Source organism: Pygocentrus nattereri, chromosome 17 (assembly GCF_015220715.1).
Source record: "Pygocentrus nattereri isolate fPygNat1 chromosome 17, fPygNat1.pri, whole genome shotgun sequence".
NCBI lineage: Eukaryota > Metazoa > Chordata > Actinopteri > Characiformes > Serrasalmidae > Pygocentrus > Pygocentrus nattereri.
In genome coordinates, this window is record NC_051227.1 from 2,948,630 (window position 1) to 2,959,708 (window position 11,079).

The 11,079-nt window shown below is 39.2% G+C and overlaps 1 protein-coding gene across 1 annotated transcript in view; it reads right to left on the reverse strand.

Moving 5' to 3' along the window:
• Positions 1 to 8,756: 8,756 nt before the first annotated feature.
• Positions 8,757 to 11,079, reverse strand: part of slc1a5 (solute carrier family 1 member 5) — a 17,711-nt gene continuing 15,388 nt past the window's right edge. The window contains exons 7-8 of the mRNA XM_017708908.2: positions 10,886 to 11,020; positions 8,757 to 10,712 (exon numbers count right to left, since the gene is read on the reverse strand). Of these exons, the coding sequence (XP_017564397.1) occupies positions 10,487 to 10,712; positions 10,886 to 11,020 (361 nt within the window). The 3' untranslated portion in view covers positions 8,757 to 10,486. The remainder of the gene's footprint in view (positions 10,713 to 10,885; positions 11,021 to 11,079) is intronic.

Genomic DNA, 11,079 nt, shown 5'->3' on the forward strand with positions numbered 1-11,079 from the left:
ATATTTGCACAAAACAATAAAGTTTATCCGCTTGAACATTAAATATCTTGTCTTTGTAGTGTATTCAATTGAATATAGGTTGAAAAGGATTTGCAAATCATCGTTTTCTGTTTTTATTTATGTTTTACACAACATCCCAACTTCATTGGAATTGGGGTTGTACTTAACAAACTTCAGTTAGTCTAGAACGCTGCAACCAGAGTCCTCACAAGAACAAGAAAGTTTGAGCATATCTACCCAGTTTTATCATAACCTACACTGGTTGCCAGTTATATTTCACATTGATTACAAAATTCGTTTACTGATATCAAAAGCTCTAAACAGTACCTTAGTGGCCTTCTCTCTTATTATGAACCATCATGCCTACTTGGATCACAAGGTGGTGGCTTACTATTAGTACCTGGAATAATAAAGTAATAAAGTTAATAAAGTTACATCAGCGAGTAGAGCCTTTTCATAAAAAGCACCCCAGTTTTGGAAAAATCTTCCAGTCAGTACTCAGGACCCAGACACAGCCTCAGCCTCTAAGTGTAAGCCAAAAACCTACTTGCTTAGTCAAGCCTTTCATAATTAGTTTTTCCTGTAAGATAAAAGGTGCAGATCTGGGGGTTCATGGAGTATTATGGTAAACTGGGAGTGTTAGTACTGTCATCCACCTGCTCTCACATGTTCACTCAAGTTCGCTGATGGTGGGGTGGATGGTCTCTGACATCTCAAGGATGTTTGGCTGAGACCAATTTTAGAAAATTAGTGTTTTAACCATGTTACCTATGCAGTAAGTTATCTGTAGTGCAGCATGACTGACAATTTTACAAGCCTTTTAGTTAAGCTGTAATAGCAAGATCTGCCACAGTCTCTACTGCACTCTGTTAACAATGTATACTGTAATCAGTCTCTCTTAATAGAACTAACTGTCTGCGTGTTTTCTTTGCCAAGCTGAACAACAGCCCATCCTGTGCAGACTGATACTGTTGCTTCATCTGCCTTGATTGAGTGCCCACTGCTCACCTGCCTTCTGGACCAGTTTGATCAGCATGGAGCTTCCTCCTGTACAACGTTGTCCAAACCTCACCTGCATGCCACTGACACTGATGATATTGTTTACTATCCAGTGTTGACCGGAGGAAGATGGGTTCCTCTTTTGAGTCTTGGTTCTTCTCAAGGATTCTTCTACTTGCTCTTAGGAAATTTTTTCTTACCACTGTCACCATTGGCTTGGTTATGGAGACTTGGACACAGATTTTCTTTTTCTGCTGCTTTACAACAATGGCCGTTGTAAAAAGCACTATGTAAATAAACATTGACTTTACTTGAAGTCTTTTAGAAAACTTTGTTTTTCTGCAATAGTTCAAAGTTTGAAAAATATGGTTTTCAAACCAGTCTCTCATTTTTTTAAGATGTTATCTCAAAATTAGTCTGGAAACAACCTCTGGAGTTTGAAAATACATAAAAAAGTTACAGCGCATGAATCAATCAGTGGTCGTTGGGTTATTCTGACTAAAGGAGCTATGATTCTATCAGAGTTTTATAATTGTGACCAAATTTGGATTATAAAAGAAAATGAAATACTGAAAGAAATGCTAAATTAATTCTTAATGTTCACAATAAAATAATTAAAAGTCGAGAACTAGCTGCTAAAATGGTGCTTGTCATTGTAGAAGTACACTGTATGGACAAAAGTATCAGGGCACATATCTTAATTTTTAAATTCAGGTTTAATTCAGTCCCATTGCCACAGGTGTATAAAATAAAGGCATCCATGTGATCCAGCCAAAAGAACAACATTGTCTGCAAATAGCAGAGGCGCCACCCATAATGCCCTCCTGACCCTGGTTACCTCCGAGAGTACAGAGATTTAATGGCCCGGCATAGTAACCCCAGCACCCCACGCTCACAGAGATTCTCTAACAAGATATCTCGGAGAACATGGTCGTAAGCCTTCTCCAAGTCCACAAAACACATGTAGACTGGGTTGGCAAACTCACATGCCCCTTCAATAATCCGTGAGAGGGTGAAAAGCTGGTCCATTGTTCCACGGCTGGAGTGGAATTCGCATTGTTTCTCCTCAATCTGAGTTTCAACTATTGGTCAAAGTATCCTTTCCAGCACCTTGGCATAAACTTTCCCAGGGAGGCTGAGCAGTGTGATAACCCAATAGTTGGCACACACCCTCCGGTCCACTTTCTTAAGAATAGGGACCACCACGCCACTCTGCCAGTCCAAGGGTACTGTTCCCGAGGTCCATGCAATATTGCGTGTCAGCCAAGATAGCCCCACAATATCAAGAGCCTTAAGCATCTCCAGACGAATCTCATCCATCCCCGTTGCCTTGTCAGTGAAGAGCTTACCAACTACTTCAGTGACCGCAACCAGGGAAATGGAGCTTGATACACCAGAAGCCTCTGGATTTTGCTTCTGGCACTATTGCTTCTGGCACTACCATCCCCTGAGCCCTTCCAGGTTACGTGGGCTGCCCAGCCACCAGGCACTTGTCGAGGAACACTACCCCCAGGCCTGGCTCCAGGGGTAGACCCCTGTGACCCTCTCCTGGGGTAGTGTACACAATCATCTGTGTCTGTACTTCATGGAGGTTTTTTTGGATTGAGTTAGTTTGGGTCTTCACTCCAGACCTGTTTGCCCTGGGAGACCCAATCAGGAGCATATTGCTACCGACGACTTAACTCTGTATATCCCTGGACCACACAAGCCATTCCACCACAGCAAGACTCCAATCTAGGAAGGGGCTTAATTAAGAAGCTTGATCCCTGTGGATTTAGAATTGGATGTCACAAAAGCTCCTGTAGGTGTAATGTGTAGGTGTCCCAATACTTTTGTCCATGTAGTGTATGGCATATGTCAACAACAGGAGGTTTTTATGCTTTTATCCTAAGGTTTTTGTAAAGAGATAAACTGAAAAGTTATCAGTTTTTAGGAACATCAATTACTTTTCAATCAATCAGTCATTTGTTTTTCTAAATGAGACGTATTGTGGAGAAGTCACTCTAATTTGGAGGGTCTGTGCAGGATGTGAACCAAAACTCAGGGAGATAAAATTATCACAATTGGGCTGAGGGTGGTACTATAGAACAAACTTTAATGTTATGACCCATATCTCCATGAGACCTACAGAATCCTTGGTTTTACAGAATCCTTGGTTTATTCTACATTAACACATCAAATGTACTAGTTATTGCCTACCACAAAAACTTTCATAGAACTGGCAAAATATGTAAATCCATCCATTTTCTAAGCCGCTTCTCCGTCAGGGTCGTGGGGGGTGCTGGAGCCTATCCGAGCAGTCTTTGGGCGGAAGGCAGGATACACCCTGGACGGGTCGCCAGTCCATCGCAGGGCAGACAGATAGACAGTCACTCACACATTCACACCTAGGGGCAATTTAGCATGTCCAATTGACCTGACTGCATGTCTTTGGGAGGAAACCGGAGAACCCGGAGAAAACCCACGCAGACACAGGGAGAACATGCAAACTCCACACAGAGGACCCTGGTCGCCCGGCCAGGGAATCGAACCCAGGCCCTCCTTGCTGTGAGGCGACAGCGCTACCCACCACGCCACCGTGCCGCCCCCAATATGTAAATCCTTAATTTTCAAATCTCTGTGAACTTTTCTTCTGAATGTCAAGTATTATCTAATACCTTTTAATATTTGTCAACAACATGGCTGTTGTGTGTTAATTAGTGCTTTTTTAGGTGTAGTCTAGCATCTGTGGCGTCTAACATTGAAAACATGGCTGCAAGATTTTAACAAATCTTTGTGACCTGGCTTATTCTGACTTACATATGCACACATGTACAAACTGACAAATAAAAGGGTGTAATCTCAATTAATTCTCAATTATATTACTATATTACTATAATATTACTATTATATTACTTATATTCAATAATCACAATTACTGAAATTTGGGAACTAGTTTCTAAAATGGTGCTTGTTATTGACCACTGCCAATAAATTGTTTCAAAAAGTGCAGTGTTGCCATGGGCTCATCATGAAAACATCTCTTCTTACATAAAGGTGCTAGGCTGGATTCCTGTCTGAGGCTGAGCTTTCATTGCAAGAGTCATTAACTGTGACTAAACTTGGAATATATGTTCAGAATTAAATGTAAAGAAACACTAGAATACTATTTTGTAGGCTTTTCCTATCTTATGCATATTTATCTGTAATTTTCTTAGAATGCTCTTTGGTCCTCATTTCCACAGCTTTACTTCAGATTCCACAGCATAGGGGTTTAATACTTATCAATTCAACATTTTACAGTTAATTTTCTTACAAATGCCAATACTGCTTTAAATGAATTAACTTTGAGCCAGTCTTTTAAAATAAAATAAAACAGCAGAAAATATCACTATCATTTGTAGTCCAGCGGAATCTGATGACCTATATACACACAAAGACCTTCATTTATAAACTGCATTTTGCTTTTACTTGTGTTATCTTTGTCTAACATTTAAATTTGTTTGGTGACCTGAAACATTTAATCAATCAATCAATCAACCTTTATTTTGACTCTGAAGTACATTGAGGGCAACCCTCATTTTCAATGTAGCTGAGCATTTACAAAAACAGGGATTGACATGACAAAGAAAATAATATCTATATTTAATCATTTTAAATTAAAAGAAAATTTTAAATAGCAGTGAAAAAAGATCAAAATAGATCAAAATAAAACAAGTTTTTATTTTAGATTAATAAAATAAAAAATATATAATAATAATAATAATAAACTAATTAAAATAAGTTAAAAAGTAATAAAGAGCTAAGAGAATAACTAAAACAAGAAATAAAAGTTAAAAATAAATAAGATTAAATAAAACAGGTACAGGCTGTCTGAAGGTGGTTCGATATTAAAAGTTTAAAATAACTAATTGACACCAGTGAGCTGAGTTTTAATGTTTCCTGTAGTGAGTTTCCTGTAGTGAATGTTTCCTCCAGTGAGTGCACTGTAACTAAAAGCAGATTTCCCTACTTCAGTAAAAACTCTGGCAGCCTGGTACCTGGCAGCTGATCCAATTACTAGAGCGAGTCTGATAATTACTGTTATTTGTATTCATCAATGAAGTCATGTATTCTGGCAAATGACCGGAGAGTGTCTTATAAATAAAAATCAACCAGTGTGTTTCCCTTTGTACCATTAAAGAGGGCCAACCAACTTTCATGTACAGCTCACAGTGATGAGTTCTGTACGGTTGCTTCAACTAATCTTTTTCTGGCGTGCACAGTGAAACAGAACTTATATCTATAAAAATAACCCAGCTTCTATCTGCATTTACTGACTAGTTTATTTATGTGTGGTTTAAAACTGAATTTATTGTCCAGCCATATGCCAAGGTATTTATATTCTGTGACTCTCTCAATAGTGGATCCTGCCAGGGTAGTAATATTTACAGTACTAAAATCAGTATTAAGAGATTAAGAGATTAAGAAAACAGCATTTAAAACTAGTTTGTGCTTATATAATGCCACCTGTAGAGCATTAAATGAGCTCTGTAATTTTATTGTTGCAGCATGAATAAAATCAGCTGAGCAATATAAAACCATTTCATCTGCATAAAGGTGAATTTTGCAGTCTGAGGTTGAAGCAGAGGCAGCAATATCATTTATGTATATATTAAATAAAACTGGACCCAAAATTGAACCTTGTGGTATGCCTTTAGATACAGATACCAAATCTGATTTATAATTATTCAATGCCATGCATTGATTTCTGTCAGTGAGGTAGTTTTGGGTCCATTCCAGAGCAGTTGCATCAAAGCCAATCTTTTCTTAATTCCTTAAAAGAAGAGTGTGATCAACTGTGTCAAATGCTTTTGTTAAGTCAGTCTTCATGAAGAAATGATTTCAATTGCTGGTTTACTAGAGATTCTAACATTTTTGCTAAACATAACAGTTTTGAGATTTACCTATAATTATTCAGATCTGTTGTCTCACCACCTTTATGCAGATTAATTACATGAGTTGTTTTCCAGACCCTGGGAATCCAGCAAGATAAAACTGAAAAATTAAAAATGTATAAAATGTATTCTAAAATAATTGGGGCTGCGAGACGCAGTAAAAAGGGGTCCAGCCCATCTTCTGGCTTTGATTAATTTTAGCCAGGGCTTTAGCAACTAAATATGGAGAAAATGGAGTGAAGAGAGACCATGCGTTTTAGAAACAGTAGAGTTAAGATCAGTTTTATTCAATAGGTTTGTGCTATTTCTATCAAGGTGTGGCCGGCTGCAGCAAAATGTGAGTTAAAATGTTATTTAGACAGATCTTCTGAGTTATCGGGTGGTGGGTGGAGCGGTAACCTCCCCGCGAACCTCCACCTGCAATGGACTATGGCTCAGTCTGGCGCGGCCAAGGCCAGTGCTCCTCATCCCCTGCAGCCAAAGCAGCCGCTCGAGTTGCCATCATGGAGTTAAGGAAATCCTCATCGTCTTTAATCTGGTGGAGCACAGAGATTCTCCCTCGAGTTCCAAGACCTTCTGGCTCAGCCACAGACAGCTACTACAACCAGCTGGAGAGCTGAGTGGAGCCATGTCTTTAAACAGTCCAGTAGGTTAAAATAAATAAATACAATTAAAATAAATAACTAAAATTAAAATAACCAAAATTAGAATAGATAAGATGTAATTAAAAGTCAATAGTCTAGTCAGCCTTGTGTTTGTCTAAACTAGCTAACGTGCTCTCTCGGTCACTTGCTCTGATGTGCTTTCTAACCTAATGTGACAAACATGCAAAAGAATAAGAAATCACGACAAATCAGGGGTAAACACCGTTTCACACCACTGTCTATATATATATAGACAGGTGTTTGATTGGGTTGAGGTCAGGAGTCTGCAGCCCACTCACCCATGTCTTTATAGACCTTGCTTTTGCGCACTGGTGCACAGTCATGTTGGAGCAAGAAGGGCCCATACAGTCTCCACAAAGTTGGGAGCATGAAATTGTCCAAAGTCTCTTGTTCTGCTGAAGCATTAAGAGTTCCTTTCACTGGCACTAAGGGGCCGAGTCCAACTCCTGAAAAATAACCCCACACCATAATCTGGGGGGATTCTGCCTCTGGTGTCCCACAGGCGAACCATGCCCGGTAGGACTCCTTCTTCAGCTTGACGGCGTCTCTCACCTGGGGTGTCCACCACTGGGTTCGAGGATTACCGCCCCAACAGGCACCAACTACCTTACGGCCACAGCTACAGTCAGCCGCTTCAACAATGGAGGAGCGGAACATGGCCCATTCTGAGTCAATGTCCCTCACCTACCCCGACAGCTGGTCAAAGTTCTGACGGAGGTGCAAGTTGAAGATCAATCTGACAGGTTCTTCTGCCAGACGTTCCCAGCAAACCTTCACTATACCTTTGGGTTTGCCTGGTCTGACCGGCATCTTACCCCACCACCTGATCAGTTGACAGCTCAGCTCCTCTCTTTACCCGAGTGTCCAAAACACATGGCTGCAAGTCCGATGACACGACTACAAAGTCAATAATTGAACTGCAGCCTAGGGTGTCCTGGTGCCATGTGCACTTATGGACATCCTTGTGTTCAAACATGGTGTTCGTGATGGACAAACTGTGGTTTGCACAGAAGTCCAAAAACTGAACATTACTCTTCAGATTCAGATCAGAGAGGCCATTCCTCCCAATCACACCCCTCCAGGTCACACTGTCATTGCCCGTGTGAGCATTGAAGCCCCCCAGTAGGACAATAGAGTCTCCAGGAGGATCACTTTCAAGCACCCTGCCCAAGGACTCTAAGAAGGCTGGGTACTCTGAGCTGCTGTTCAGTGCATAAGCACAGACAACAGTCAGGACCCATTCCCCAACCCGAAGGCGTAGGGAAGCTACCCTCTCGAACACTGGAGAAAACCCCCAACATACAGGCACCGAGTCGAGGGGCTATGAGAAAGCCCAAACCTGCCCGCCACCTCTCACCATGGGCAACTCCAGAAAAGAATAAAGTCCAGCCCCTCTCAAGGAGATTGGACCCAGAGCCCAAGCTGTGTGTTGAGGTGAGCCCGACTATATCTAGCCGGTATCTCTCAACCTCGCACACCAACTTAGGCTCCTTCCCTGATAATATGTATTTATTGCAGTACAACACTGTCTCTCTCGCAGTTGTGTGTTGCTTCACTGTTGGTCTCAAGGCAACTTATTAGCTAATCAAGCTGGATATCAGTTAGTTAGTTGGCTAACCAACATCAAGCTTGATAAGAGTAGATAATGGCATTATTTAATTTCCAAGCAAACCAATGACCTTCAAAGGTGATCATATCCACTGATAATTATATTTCCTGCATTCCTTTTTAGTTAAGTAGTTAGTTCTGACCAACTAAAACTAGTAATCACAAACTAAAATTCTAACTTGGAAAAGTTTATATTAGTTGTTAAGGCACAAGTTTTTACTATCATGACATTCAATTGCTTAAAAAAATCTATAGGCTCATTTTTCATTACATCTAAGCAACTAAGCCATTTAAACAGCCTGCTGAGCTTGGGGACGTGTTTGAAACATGAATTCAGATTGGTTTTCCCATGTTCATCAGCCATACTCTTATACTAATCATACTAATTAAACAACTCTAGAAACGCAAAATACCAAAGCAAAACACACATAAAACAACACAAGGAGTCTAAATAATGATCTAGAATGGCAATTGATTTTTACAAAAATTTTTGTAAATGCTTTCTTATAGCACATATTTGTTAAATTTCCTAGTTCCTACTGTTTAAAAACAATTAACCACCACAAAATAAAATACAAAATATTTTATTCTCAAGCCACTCTGCAACACACTTTCTTTGGCTCCAGCCACAATACAATCACCAACTGTTGCACATACAACTCGGCATAGTCTACTGAACTACATTTTGGAATGAGAAGCCTTTAAGACCACTGCATACATACTTAGCTCTTATGACACATTTCAGAGTTTTCGATTTTAACTACTAAAACCCAGTGATCATTTATGATACATGCAGAAGAGTAATTAAATCATTATACATAATAATATACACTGAACAATGACTGACTGAAATGAGAACAAAGAGACAAAAGAAAGGTAGACACTTTGGTACATATGTGCATCCCTGAACAGTACTGACTACAGGCTAAAATTGGAGGTACAGTTGCTGTGTCTGTAGAAAAATACACACATTGCAAAAAAGCACTATTATCAGTAATAGTAACATGGGTGTTTTGAAACTTGAGATGTTTTGAGATCCATCAGCCTGTTAATGAATATTTGTACGGCAATCAGCAATAAGCTTCTGTCAGTTTAAAGCCAGCATGTGATACAGAAGAATCGTTAGTTTAAAAAAAACGGCAGGAGTGCACCTAAAAGTAGGAAATGTAAAACAGTCATTTGTATTGAAGAGAAGTCACTGAGAGGTTATTTAGGTTACTTTGAAAAAGATAAAGCTCAATATACACTTTCAGGAAAAAAGGTACTGTACAGGTACATTTTTTATTCAGCAAGATACACACAATGTAAATGTACTATTAAAAGGTACAACAGTGTACAATAATTAGGGGATAATTAGGACAGATTTAGGTATTTGTATCTTTTCATAATCTAATATATTACAATAAAAGAATAAATATTTAATGTAATAAAAAAAGTTCAGAGACAAATCAGTATAACAAACATAACTGCAATGGAATATGGTATAATTATGTTCCTTAACTAAAAGTACTGAAGGCATACCCTTGAGGGTACCACACCAGTGACAGTACAGTACCTTTTTTCCCTAAGTGTATATTTAACACACCTGTACAAAAAGTAATGGGAAAATACAATAAAATTAAATTATACAAAAAAGCACATCTTAAAAAAATACATTAAACACACTTGATGTTTTTAGTGTCATTTTTGAGAATAGAAATAATCCAATTTAAAGAAGTAAAGACTTTACTGAAGTTGTGAGAACAAAACTGATTCTAGTTTTTTTTCCTTACAGGAGTGATGCAGTCTTTACAGTCAAGTTCAGCTTTATTTGGTGCAGTTCTTATGTGCAGCCTTGAAAGAACCCATTACAGACAAGAGAGGTGTTGAGAAAACTATTAACAAGCAGATTTCATTCTCTCATCAGGCATCAGATTGTTACTTCAAAAAAGTTTTACACAAGACAATACCCAGGACCAGCCCATTGAAAAGTTAGTAAACAGGAAAACAAATTTAAGAATATCAGTTACAAATAAAGAAAATGTGATGGACTGAGCTTCTAATAAAATAATCATTTAATTAAAAGAAAAAAAAAAAAAAAAAAAAGATCTGTTTGAAAAATTCCTCTCCTGGCACTTTTGTGTGTTGATTTGGACAGACTCTTCTCACAAATAACTGAAGTAAAAGAGACACAATGGATGTTGCCTTAAATTTTTTCCCTTCCCAAAAATCTAAATTTTATTTCCCCCTTGGAGTAGAACACAATTTGCAAAGAACAGAGTGCAGAAAGATACATTAATAATCAAAGATTTGACCAGTCTACATGACAGACTCCTCACAGGGCTGTGGTCCAGTGACTTCCAGTTCAACATTTTGTTTTTCAATGAGTGGAGAGCCCTCAGTCTTCGAGGGACCTTCTTTCTCACCCAAACACACCTCACTCAGCTCCATCCCTTCTCTTTTACTGATGCGGTCCGTGAAGTGCTGCAGTATCCCCGCACCAAAAGCATCACCCTCCACATTGATGACTGTGCAGGTACGGTCACTAAAATGATGGAACAAGGAGAAAGAGTGTGCATATCATCTTTAGTATTGGGTTTCATTGAAGAACAAAAACATGCTTCAATCCACAGATCCTTGTCTGATCTCATATTCTCTCTTTACAAACTTTTTCAAAACCGTCCTAGTCTCAGCCTCCTTTTACCACATTTCACTCACACAAGCCAGTCCACAGCCAAAATGAGCGAGAGGTCCTCAGTGGGTAATCCGACTGCCTCCAGGATGATAGCCAAAGTCAACACACCTCCAGCAGGGATCCCTGCGGCTCCCACACTGGATGCTGTGGCAGTCACTCTGAAAGAGGAGGGCGATAAATGAAAAATTCAACCCAATTCTGACTCATGTTACCACCA